At 45.3% G+C, this 13839-nt stretch overlaps 1 protein-coding gene across 3 annotated transcripts in view; it reads left to right on the top strand.

Annotated features, from left to right (window-relative positions):
- The window catches only part of BRSK2 (BR serine/threonine kinase 2), a 762518-nt gene that overhangs the window by 474868 nt on the left and 273811 nt on the right, over window positions 1–13839 (top strand). For all 3 annotated transcript variants that reach the window (XM_078682762.1, XM_078682764.1, XM_078682763.1), the window contains exon 3: window positions 3726–3811. In XM_078682762.1, the coding sequence (XP_078538888.1) occupies window positions 3726–3811 (86 nt within the window). The remainder of the gene's footprint in view (window positions 1–3725; window positions 3812–13839) is intronic.

Genomic DNA, 13839 nt, shown 5'->3' with positions numbered 1-13839 from the left:
CTGCAGTGGCCAAGAACCATGACCCTTGCCAGTTTAATGAAATGACGTCATGCCATGTCTAATAACTGTAGGAATTCTGCCAGTAAATTTGAGGACACAACATAAGCGGTCGTCACTGCGTCAGTTACCTTTGCATTGCACATACTCAACGCTTCACTGTAATGCAGTGTGTAGATTGGACCATTCATGCTTGTCTGTAGTTGGATCCTTTGGAAATGAATAGATAAAAATCGGGGATGGGGTGGGGGGGGGGCAGTAGTGCAACACCTGGCATCTTCATACACATGGCATCACGAACAGTCCGTGATCAGGCTGTGCAGCGATCGGCCTCTGTGAATCTCGACATCTGCTGCAGTGTGACACATCCTGGAAGGTGGGCACTGGTTACCAAGTAAAAGCCTCTGTCAAACCTGCATTGTTTCTGGCTCTTTAACTACCTTTTGTAAATCACCCGTACACCTCTAAGGCAGTGGTTTTGACTTTTGTGGGCCCCACTTAATAATTACTGGAGACCTGGTACCCCCAATGAGTTATTATTGAAGGCTGGGACACCGGGCGTAAGCAGATTTTATGATTTGAACCTCAAAACATTACAAAAAAAATACCACAACAGGCATACACCATGCAAATGCGCAAATATTGACATATTTAGTTAAATTCACAGTTAAAAAGAAAACGTTTTCACATTTTCAATCTTGCTTCCTTATTTGCATATACTTTATTCATTCATTTTAATATTATATAATTTAGCAAATTTGTTTTAGACCGCCATGTTGACCATGCATACCTCCAGAGGTTCTCGGACCACAGGTTAAGAACCACTGCCCTAAGGGATCATGGCGTTGAGGGTGAAACTGCAGCGGGACAAACATTTTAAGGAAAACGGTCAAAGTACTCCTCCTATGTCTTTAGCTGCCTCCTATAGGATAGATGGTCAGAAGTTGACCAAAGCATGAAAGGGAAACTGTTCAGGCAGAGGGAACCTTCTTGATGAAAACCCCTCCTCCTAGTCAATGGGCCTGGTCCCAAGTATGTCAAGATGGAGGCGCTCTGTGAGGTATTACATAAATAACTCTTGTTCCAAGACGTGGCCTTATAAATCAGGCATAAAATCTGTATGTAGTATTTACCACAGAAGGTCCTCCATGCTTTGTCTCTTTTTCATTAACCCCCTCGCCCCCAAATATATTTCAGCAGAACTGGCTTGCCAATATTGATGAGGTATATATGTGGGGTGTTGTGCATATCACACCATATTACCCTATGTGGTAATTATCACATGACCCTGATTTATGATCCCTGTATGAACGTCTGTTTTTGAAGGGATCAGAAGTTGCTCCTAAGGTCATACTCAGTGCTACTTCCTACCAAATCATGGAGTCTCAAGCAGCAGAACATGGCAGGAGCAGAGGCAGCATCTTAGCACGCAGAAAAGTGGTTAGTTGTTAAAAAACAGAGAGGGATCTCCTATAAACAGATTGAAGGAAAAGGAACCCTGAAGGTGATCATTGAAGATGTGGGAGGCAGTAGCGACCCGTGGTGGGAGTGCTGCCGGGCGCTGACGTGGGGAGGGGGAGGGGTAGGGTGGGGGGTAGTAAACTCTGGCATACGGCCGCACATAGGTAAGTACACAAACAAATAAAAATTAATTTCTTTGCACGCGCTGCATTGCATTTGGCGATGCAGCACGCGCAACGAAATTAGTTTTATTTATTTGGTGGGAGGGAAGTGAAGGCAGCATAAATGAGTGCTGGCAGAGTCCTACTTACATGCACACGTAGACAGCTGTGTGGCAGCATTCTACAACATCTGGAAATGTGTCAGCAAACACAATCTAGCATAGCACCCGAAGTTGAGAACATCATGTAAAGATAACTGAAGAAGTGTTAGAGATTTGATAACTATATCTTTGTCCGGCTCAAAGTCTAGCTTCCTCAGACTTTGACAGGCTGCAGTCTCTCTCCAAGCTCACAAATTCAATATGGCGGATCCTGCAGGCTCACTCTCTCATTGCTACTTTCCTTTTTAGGGTTGAGATAGAGTCACAGGTGGATCAGCATCTTCTTTCCAAATACACATGGTGTTTCTTTGCTTTGGAAATACAGCTGAGAGACTGTTGCAGTAGAGGTCCAGAAACCTGTTGATTTCAACCAAACATAGCAGCTCAGAAATCCAGAACGCAAATGATAGATCCAAACTGATCCCTGGCCAGGGGATTATTGCAGTGCTACCAATGCTTTGACCTTTGGATCCAGATTATAAAAATTTACAATGCAGGGAAGCAGAGGGTCTTATGTGAGGAGTGTTAACCCTTCTTTATTTGCCGCCACCGATTAAAATAAGTTGATTTGGAAAGATCTTCGAGGGTTTCAAACGAGTAAAGTTGTGTAACTGTCTGATTCTATGCTCAATATCCAATCTACGACCTCCCTGAACTGTGGTTTGAATATATAAGTTTCTATTACATACCATGCTCTACAAGTTAGCTTTAAGTTTTATGCTAACTGTCTGCTTCTTGTGCCATGGGATCCTTCGTCCCGCTTGAACACCAGATGTTGTAACCTTCTGAAGTCGGGAGGTGACGAGAACAATGTTGTGACTCTTTGTAGCTCCGAGAGGCTCAGATAGCTTTGAGAAGCTCTTGTGAGAGAATCTGCAATTAATTCGCTGGCTCAATCCGACTCATGTCTGGTCATAAGTAACCAGGGGCGGGGACCAACAATATGCACACTTCTTGACTTTTAGTTTTGTTTTTCCTGTGAACAGTACATTTGTTCCTGTTAATGTTCAGTAGAGTTTGATCCGTGTTGGGATCCACAATGACTCAGCATCTTTTGTCTGCCTGTAATACACCTTGATGGGTTCTTTGTGCATCCCAAAAATATGTAAAACTGTGTGTCATTTCATCAATTGCAAATATTACCATTTGTGTTGGTTTTAGGGTGCGCAGTAAGCCCCTACGTGAGGAAGTAACTGACTCTTTAAAATCGTATCAAAGCATGGTAAAACAAGAAAAGGGCTGGTTGCCCTACTGATTGTAAAAATGTGGAATCCATGTAGTAACTGTACTACCACTAGGCCCAATTTTTTCCAGCAAGATGTTAAATCATGGTGAAAATCCCAGTGTTACTGTTATCCTGATTTAATACTGTTCTTTCCATGTGCACCTAAATTGATCGGAAAATCTAATTTGGCAATCTTAACCTCTCAATGTTTCCTAAAGGTTTCAAGCTTAAGAGTTGACCGTTGACACAGTGTTTCAGTTGGTGTGCCATGGAGCTGGCATTTGTTCCCTTACCCTGAGTAATTGAAAAGTTGTAGGTACCAGGAATCCCAATGTGTTAGTGTTCTCTTTTGGTATCCAGGAAATCTTATCCATCCCAATTCCTGCTTTAGACTGATTGTAGCGCAGTGTGACATTGCATGTATTTTTTCTAGTCAAATTTCATGAAATTCCATTTGTGTGTTGCGCTAAATATTTACACATGAGACCGTTAGCAGACTGATTCAAGTGGAAAATGTCTCTAAGTGAGACGTAGTAAACTCAAACCAGTCTCTTGTGGTATCTCAATAGATTTTTTTTAACACAAGATATGTGTTCAGGTAAAATTTCATGAATTTATGTTGCATAAAATTCAGTAATTTCGCAAATTTCGATGTCTTAATTAAAATTTCTCCCAGACCTATCTTTAACTGTTGCAATGTGCTGTTGTTTTGTGTTGCAGGTAGAGCGGGAAATTGCCATCCTGAAGCTCATTGAACACCCTCACGTCTTGAAGCTCCACGATGTCTACGAAAATAAAAAATATTTGTAGGTACTTTTCTTTTGGGGTGCAGCAACTGGTTTGGGGACTGGAGGAGTGTGGTTTGCATTTGGAGGATGCAGCTGTGTATCTGGTGGCAGATAGGGTCCATTTTATCCGCGTTATTTGTGTTTGCCCTGTCTAGTTCTTTCTTGAATTTCCAAATAAGGGCTCGTCCAGAAATGCATTTGTCCATAGAGACATGATTTGAGTTGATGGCTTCTGGTGTTCGGCACCGGCACTTAATTGTCAACACCGGCGCTTGTGACAGTCTGCCACAAAGTGGTGCTGTCTGGCTAGTTTAGCGCTGACCACAACAATAGGTAATTATTAATTCAATATACATCAAAAAGGACTATTACCTGCCACCCAAGTCATTCTTACAGCTTTGAAGGCCTGAAATAGTTTAAATGATCACACTTGTATGAGTGTGATGGTTAGTAGGTGTGCTGTTACTATCATGGCAGCAAGGCAGGGACAAGGTGTAATGCAAGCTGCAGTGCGGTCATAATGTGATCCACTTCTGTCCCCTCATATAATAGGTTGTTACCAAGCCCACAATAACCCAAACACAATCAACAAGATAGAGATCAATGAATCTCTCTCTCTCTCTCTCTAGGAAAGATTAGTTTCAGCTACTTAGAAGCAGCTAGGATGTTTATGAGGAGTACTTGGAGTTTGGTCCTAGTAGATCATAGAAAAAGTGTTCTAATTTGCAGCAAAAAATGAAAAAGCAGAGGAAAGGGAGCTGATTTCCAGAGCTCTATCCTTTTATCCATACACTTTTAATCAGACATTGTATAAGTAGAGTTTTAAGAACAGAATGTAGGGAAGGATGGAGAGAAATAAATAAAAGATATGTTCAAATTCCTCAGGAGAAAGAACATAGTCGAAAAGATGAGCGGTTTTCAGCGGAAGCACATTACTGTAATTTGAAGTCTTAATCAAGGGTGGATTAACCAGTCCACATGTTAAACTGGAAACATTTATGGATAAATGTCACCCATCTATGGCATGTCCAGGGTCAGACTGGCCTATGTGGCAATCAGGCAGTGCCTGATTAGCTAGTCTGACAGGTCAGTGGGTGGGACATATTTAGTTTGCAGCCTAACAGACAGCACAGCTGTCTGTTTTGCAAAAGACATCTTGGGGAAATTCAGAAAGTTGACCTAGGAATGCATTCCACCCACTGCTTGACATTGACTTTGTGGTTTGTAACTAACGTGTTCTTGCTTTCCATTTGCTGGCTTTATTTTTTTAGGATGTCCAGCTTGAGTTCGTACCTTCCCTTGCCAAAACCTTATTTACAATATCCTTCTGAAAACTCAATTTCTGGAAATAGGCCTGTACACCTTGTTCTTATCTCATCACATTTGCTGTGCGTTCAAAGACTGAGGCCAAATGTAAGAAACTGTCTTCTGAGGATGCTTGTTACTTTTCTTTCTCTGACCTCAAAGTGAGATGATATGTGAGAATCTTGCAGGACACAAGGGGTAGGAAAAATATTTTTTCTAGCACATGACAACATTTAAATGACGTGTGTAAGTATTTCAGAATATATCAGAATTAGAAACACAAATGAGGCACATGTTTTGTTATTTCTGAAGTGTGTTGGAAACAAATACTTTAATATGACCAAAACAAATCATTACACTAGATGATGCAATTTCCACACATTTCCATCCGTACACTGTATAGTTTTATTAGTAAAACTGTATGTCTGTGCAAATGTAATGGTAATTTGATTTGAATATGTGTTGTCTGTAATGGTAGTGTGCTACCACACCATGAAGACTCCACTCTACTCCTCACCACTCCACATCACTGCACTCTACTCTGCACCACTCACATCACTCCACGCCACTGCACTGTGCACTACTCCAGTGTTATCTACACCTCTTTATTCTACCATGTACCACTCTACTCTTGCATTCTTCACCATTCTACTCTAAACCACTGCACTCTTTTCCACTGCACTCTACACCACTCCAGTGTACGCCACACCAATCTACTATGCACAATTCCACTCTATGCCACTGTACTCTATGCCACTCTGCAACATTGCACGTTATGCCCATGCACTCTATACCAATATCCTCTATATCAATGCACTTAACTCTGTAACACTCAACCCTATGCCCCTGCACTCTACGCCAAACCACTGTACACCTTTCCAATCTACTCAGCACCACTGCACACTATGCCACTGCTCTACACCACTTTACTGTACACCATTACACTCTATGCCACTCTATGCAACTGTACTCTACCCTGCACCACTCCACCATAAACCACTTCACTCTACTCTGAAACAATCTACTCTACGCCACTGCACTCTACACCACTCTACTCCACTCTGCTTCACTCCACTCTATGCCACTTTACTCTTAACTTCTGCACTCCATGCCAATGCACTCTACAGAACTGTACTCCATGCCACGTCACTCTACTCTATAACACTGCTCTATATGCCACTCTACTCAACTCTACACCACTGCACTCTACTTTGTAACACTGCTCTGTATGTCACTGAACTCCATGCCACTCTACTCTGTACTACTCTACTCTACACTACTTCATTTTATGCCACTGCACTCTACTGCACTATACTCTACTCTGCACCACTCTGTGCTACTCTGCACCACTTTACACCACTGCACTCTATGCCACATGACTCTACTCTGTACTCTACGCCACTGCACTCTATGCCACTCGACTCTGCACCCCTGCCATTTGCATCCCTCAATTCAAAGCCACTCCACTCTGCACCACTCTGTACCACTCTTCTCTAAGCATTGCACTCTATGCCACTACATTCTGCACCACTCCTCTCTACTTCACTCTGCGCCACTTCACTCTGCACCACTGCTCTCTACTATTCACCACTCTAATTTACGGTACTGCGGCATACAACGCTGCATTGTACGCCACTGAATTCACTGCCACTGCACTCTACGCCACTATACTCTGCAACATTCTGCACCAATGCACTCTACACCGGTCCACTCTACTCTATGCCACTCTACGTGACTCCACACCATGCCACTCCAATACACAACTTTCTCTGCCAGTAAACTCTACAACACCGTACTCCACTGTTTACCATTCTACTCTATGACACTCCACACTACTATCCTCCATGCCACTAACTTTTAACCTTGCTGAACAGCAGCCACGCTGGTGTACAGCATGGCTAAAACACATTGACAAAGCCAATAACTCTTGCTTAGGTGAGACCTTCTAGCTTTGGCAATGCTTGTTTTAGCAGTTTGTGGGCCTTTTTTTTGGAAAAGTTGGCCCAATTTTACTCTTAGTTTCCCATATATATCAAAAGAATTGCCTGTAGCAAGCACAAATGCATACATTCATCCAAAATACACATTCGGTTTTTCTTTACAACTTGAAAACTGTCCTGATTTGCAAATGTCGGACACTTTCTTAGCTGGCTGGTTTGCTAAATGTGGTTACTTTTATTTTGTTGCCGGGCCTATATTATGTCCTTTGGCTTGCCTGTAGTTTTCGTTTCATGGTTTCTTGGTATTTGGGTCTTCGCTTTTCTTTTCCTTTTTCTTTGTTTACGTACACTGATATTCAGACCATAGTCGTAATGCACGCTCACTGTGCAGCACTTATCTCCGGCACTTTATAGTTGTCACGCGGGTACCTGTAGAACATTGGTGCTCTGTTTTCTTATTTCGTGTATAACACTTTTCTTTCTTTTGATCACTTGGGTAACACAGTTGGTCTTACAGCATGTTCGAGTGTGTATCACGTGGCCATTTACATATCGAGTGATTAATTTGGTCCTGTTTGTCCCTTGTTTCAGACCCCTGACGAAGGGTCACTGTTGTATGACCTGAAATGCATTGGGTGGATTACAATTGAGTTTCAACTGTGAATACAGCGACATAAGAATGTCATTATGCACGCTAAGAAGCTTCATTTGATTCATGTTCAAAGCAACAATTGAAACCTTTCACGATGTGGAATTAAAACTCATGAACTTTGATTAGAAACCCTTGTGTTTCGTTGTTGATTTTGCGCTCAGCCTAGAGGATAGGTGATCCTACCCTCAACATTCGACATTTGATTAAAGGCACGGCTTGACTACGTGCGACGACTTGAGCGCTCCTGTGTTACATTCGCACCCAGAAAAAGTTTAAATTTCTGAACACTGAGTGCACAGGGATAACACTCTTCTTTTCCTTCTCTCTCACAAAAACCCCAGATGAACTTGTGATGGCCCAAAGTTTGGATGTCAAGTTAACCTGTATTGTGTGGTCCAGTGTCTCCACTGCCCTGCCTTCTAAACTATCCAAGCCTTTCCAACCTTGTGAGTCACTCAATATCTGACTTTCTTCTGAATTCAGACAATAATCCATGCTCTTGCTGCATTCTGCCACCTCACCTGTGTATAGTATTTCTTGTGTTGCCTTCTCCTGCCCAGTGCCCTTCCTTTTCTTCTGGCATAGTCAACCTCACTTCTAGGGCATGCACACAATGCACCTTTCCCCACCTACTTTCTCCCAGAATCCACACAATACACCTTGCGTCTGCTTGCCTCTATCAGAGGGAGGTGAACCTCCTACTCCTGTGCCTTCGAAGCATATGTCCTGCCTTCATGTTCTGCACAGAACACACATACCTTTCTCTCAACGTAATATTCTACGCAGACGACACTCAATTGATCCTTTCGCTCACCAAGGACCCCTCCAAAGCCAAAATCAACTTCTGCAAAGCCATGATCAACATCAACGAATGGATGAGAAACAACTGCCTCCAGCTCAACTCTGACAAAGCTGAGGTACTTAGCTTCGGGTAGAACACCTCTGAATGGGACCACAGTTGGTAGCCTGCAGAACTCGGACCCACACCAACCAACCATGCACGCAACCTCTGCATCATCATCGACAGCCAACTGACCATAAAATGACAAGTCAACGCAGTTACCTTCTCCTGCTTTCACACACTTCACTTGCGCCACAGAATCTTCAGATAGATCCCTACCAACACCAGAAAGACTGTCACTGAGGCCCTCGTCACCAGCCACCTCAACTTCGGCAACACCCTCAACGCCTGCATCTCCACCCAGCTGCTCAGAAAACTACAAACCATACAGAACGATACAACCAGACTCATCCTGGACCTCCCTGAACGAACCCGTATTGCCCCCAACCTGAGAGACCTCCACTGGCTCCCCATGCAGAAGAGATCCTCACGCACGTCTCCAAAGCCCTCCACGAGCTAGGACCTGCCTACTTCAACCAGCGACTGAACTTCCACCAACCCTAGACACCTGCGCTACTCCTCACTCGCCCTCGCGCACACGCCCCGCATCCATCGCAGCAGTGTCTGCTTCCTCTCCTACATCGCTGCCAAGATCAGACTCGGAATGCTGGCAGACTTCCGAAAGAGACTCAAGACCTGGCTCTTCGACGGAGACACAGCACCCAAATACCCCTAGGGGTGACATTGTTGCACTTTACAAATGCTGTTTGGTTTGGCGGTCTTATTTATAAATAGCTCATATCTCGCTTTCTGGTCTGAGTCCAACGTAACTCCTTTCTTTTCCCAATTGCATAGGCAGTCAGGATGCTTCCTATCTTGGCTTGCAGCACATTATCCTGCTTCTCCCCCCGCTTCCGCTTAGCATGTGCCTCGTCTCCTCAGTCCTCCTGCGCCTCCTTCCATGGCCATTCAGTGAGTTTCCCTCCTTTATTTTCCCTATAGGGCGCGTGGCTATCACCTCACCTGTGCTGAGCACCACCCACGAGCTTTGCCCACACACTTCGTCTTCTCCCTCGTGGTCACTCAGCGTGCCTCCTGCCTCCCCCTCCCACGCAACGTGGCTTCCGCTCAGCACTCTCGCGTGAATAAAACATCAACACGATATTTTGGTCTGCTAATGACTGACGGCAGCTGCGCTGGCACGGGCATGCCCGCCAAATGTTAATTTCACAAATCATGTTTGGCTTGCGGGGGCTGCGCGTGCCGTGGGTATCTGGGCGCGAGCTGAAGCGCGCTCCTAATGTGGCAATGAATCAAACCCCTGCGACTTACCCTTCTCCGTAATGTGTTTACGAGAGCCATCAATGGGTTCTGCTCTGCCGTCGTCGGCTCCAGGGGGGCCCTGGGTCGTGCTCTACAAATCCTCGTCCCCCGCTTCTGCTGCAAGATGGAGCCGGCCGAGGGAGCCGTGGACGCTTTGTGGAGCAGCAATGGTACAGCCCATGGAGCATTCTTTTCACTTAGGAAGGGATTGCTACCTCTTGATTGTACCCCGCACCTCTTTATGGCAGGGTTTGCTTTCCTGCAGCAGGCCATCTCAGGACTTTTTAATGAGAAGACATCCAAACACTTACTAATGGAATAAAAAAGCAAGCCAGCACCCTCCCCCCGAACAGAACCAATTGTTCGGACACGAGCAATCCATTAAAGAACTAATTCCACCTCCTTCTCCGGGTCAGACATTTTAAAGGGCAAAACTGGCAGTGAATTCCGAGCCCTTCCGCATGGGATTCGGCCTCATTTTCCGTCGTCTTGCGCCATTGCACATTGGGGTTCGTGGCGATTGACCCCTCAAACTAGGCTGGAGGGATCGGCGAGGGATTCGGTGTAGGGTTAACTCGTAGCACGCGCCGGAGAATGGGAGCAAAAGACCATGTAAGCACTGAGCCATTACAGAGTAGGAGCAGCAGAACAGAAAAGGACCCCCAGAGTCTATGGGGGCTGCCCCAGCCCAGGGCCGGCGCTAGGCATGGGCAGAGTGGGCGGCTGCCCAGGGCCTCGCGGCTGTCTAACTGTGATGGGGCCCCCTACCGAGCCCATCAACCTTTTGAAACTGTCATTGTAAGAGTGACAGGGGGGGGAGCCGCTTCCCTTGGCGTTTGCTGCCATAGTGTAGTGTGCGAGGCCAACGGCGGGGGGCCCCCCTCACCTCGCCCGGCTGCCATGGAATGAAAAAGCAATATGACACCCCATCCTTTCAGATGCTGCAGAGTGGGCAAGGCGGGTTTGTGTTTGTGGCCGTGATCAGCCTAATCGCTGCATCTCCATAACAGCAGTTAGGCAGCTACTTGAACTGTGAGGTGTGAAGTGAGCCCTGCCCCTGCATGAATGAAACGCAGAGCATCCTGCAGGGCTCACAACACAAAAACAGAGTGATCTCACATCACAAAAGGCGCTGCTCCTTCCATGGAAGGGAGAAGACAGAAAATGGATAAAACGCTTATTATTCTATTCTCTTTTTTGCAACTGTTTTTTTTTTTCTCAAACAAGCATGTTCATACAAAACAAACATAAAAGGAGTTAAACATAAATAATAAACTCCAGTTATAAGCGCTTGGTGTTTTTTATTTGCATGTAATTGATGTGAATTGAAGGAAGAATGAGCAATTTGGTCTTTAAAAGTTTAGTGGAGATGCTAACATTCAGTTAGGGGGAGGGATGGGGGATGATCCCACACTCATCCTTATCACCCCAAGGGGAGTGTAATGAACTCTCCAAGATACACCCAAGTAATATACCCCTCAAGCCACTCACCATCCATTGCTTTACGCATCTGAAAAGTAACACAAGAGCAGTTGTGTAACACAAAATGATGGGGTCCCCATTCTGCAGAATGTGATAATGGGCCCCAGAGTCTCCAAGATCTCACAGATATTCATTGGCCCAAGGCTGAATGGGAGCCCCCTGGTGAGATGGGGCCCCTCAGAATTGTTGTGGGCCCATCTGTGCTGCAGGGGCCTCTATTGCGTCCTGGCACAAGAAGTGAAGCAAGGTAAGAGGCCGGAGAGAAGAGTGGTGAATAGCAAGGCATGTAGGGGAGAGGTGGAAGCTTGAGAGGCAGAAACAGCGAATGGAGGGTAGAGGTGAGAGAGAGATAAAACATGAAGGGGGAGATTTTCAAACCTTTTGCGCTGGTTTTGCATCACAAGCGTGACGCTAACCGGCGCAATTTATTTTTGCTGCTATTTTCTTTTCAGCGAAAACTTGTTTTGCGCTGGAAAGCACCCTTCAAGTAGTGCAAAGCAGCACAAAGCACTGCTTTGCGTTACTTTGCGCCGAGGGAGTGGTACATGGGCGTTCCCATGTAACCACACATACCCTTTGACGCAAAACCATATTTACAAAAATTTTTGAAGATGGTTTTGCGACAAAAGTTAACGCCCCTTCAAAGGAGGCGCTAACAAGAGAAATGCTTATATTTCTCCATGCTTTTACGACTTTGCATGCGCGCTACACTGCGCAGCACGTATGCAAAGTGGCAAAAGCTTTGTATCGTATCCAGCATAGTATTTTGCACAAGAAGGGTACCCTTCTGTACAAAACCTATGCTACACTCATGCACACACCCTAGCGCTTCAGCGCTAAGGTGTGTGCATGGCGCACAGTACTAAAACCAGTGATGGTGCAAATTAAATGCATCTGAGAGAGAGTGTAGTTATGGAGACTTGAGGGGCACTGTTAATGGGTGGTAGTGATGGAATCCGTGGCAGAGCAAGTTATTGGGGGCACCAACATTGTCGCACAGGGCTCCACCAGCCCTAAAGCTGGCCACTTCTACTTCCTACAGTTCTACCACCAAATCAAAAACGTTGATTTGACGACCCCTTGAATCTGTAGCATACATTCAAGTCAATGTATTATTTAGCAGTGGTCTAGGTTGTTCTAAGTCTTTTTTCGTTTATGTACAATTCTGGCGAGTAAAGAGCACACACTCAAAAAAGATTGTCCTACGTCTCTTAGCATGGGAGTGTGGGTTTCTGGTGAGAGGACTTACGTTAAAACAAATTACGAAGTATTAATGTCATCCTAAGGTAGCACAATAATGGCACAGAAAGATAAGGGAGCCTTTTGAAATGTGCAATTATATCCATGGTGTGAGAGGTTTTTTCTTGTGTAATTTTATATTTTGAATGATCCCGCCCCTCGTTACCTCAACAGGATCTCTCCCCTTTATGAGGCAGAATTGGAAAGTGTATCATGCACTCATCTGGAAACAATCATTTAACGAGGAGTAAATAATATATATCTTTGTGAGACCTGCACCTATCTTTTCCATCTAATGAGACAAATGTAATCCATTTAACAGTTTTAAAACATATGGACTTATTTCATTTGTATATTTAGCTTTTTGTCCATGTTACTGATATCCACGTTAGGTCTCTTCAGTGATGCCAAATAAGATCAACAGTCCTGCGATGTCACTTTCTGAGATGTCACTTCTTGTGATGTTACCAATGGCGGGACCTCCACTAGGGCGGAGGAGCGTCGCCCCACTACTTTCTCGCAAAAGCAGAAACACAAAATGCTAAAATGACCGTTTTATGTTTCTACTTCTAGCACTGCGAGGAAGCATAAGTGTTTGGTTGGGGGCGCGCGGGTCTGCTTTAGGGCAGGAGAGGAGTGCCTTGCCAACTGCTAAGGGCGCTGACTGTTCGACCTAACCAGTCATGCACACTCTGGCCTTTCTCTATGTAGGCTGCAATGCCATTGCAACATTGGGATTGGCTTAGGGGAGGGGAGGGAGGCTGCCTGCTTCCTGTTCCCCACCTCCCGAACTCCCGCGAGACCCTCCACACGCGAGTCATGCCGGCTGCGACTGGAAGTTACATGCAAATTAGAGGGGCCTCACATTTTCCCTTTCGCCCGGGGCCCCAGGAGTTCTAGGACCGGCCCTGCCCCAGCCCTTCGGCAGATAATTGAGAACTGAGGGGGGAGCTTCCTGGGACGGCACATTGCACCTTTCCCATGTTTTCGGTAATGGGATTCCAAAGACCTCTGATAGGATGGATACGAAGAACAAGCCAAGAGCACAGTCGCTCTATTAAGCAAATTCACATGGAGCTAAACTCACGGGTACCTCAAACCAGGATGGTAGCTTCTATTTTCTGCTTTGATGTGGGTGCTTGCTAGGTCTTTTTTTCAGCACTGCTTCGATGCCCACATCCCTGCTGGTCCTCAGTCTCCTCCTTCCATTCCAGTTTGTCTTCTGAAATCTCCCAGGCCTCTTGGGTGCACTTTGTCAATTTGT

Source organism: Lissotriton helveticus, chromosome 3_1 (genome assembly GCF_964261635.1).
Source record: "Lissotriton helveticus chromosome 3_1, aLisHel1.1, whole genome shotgun sequence".
In the NCBI taxonomy this organism is placed as follows: domain Eukaryota; kingdom Metazoa; phylum Chordata; class Amphibia; order Caudata; family Salamandridae; genus Lissotriton; species Lissotriton helveticus.
This window is presented reverse-complemented; position numbering and strand designations above follow the sequence as displayed.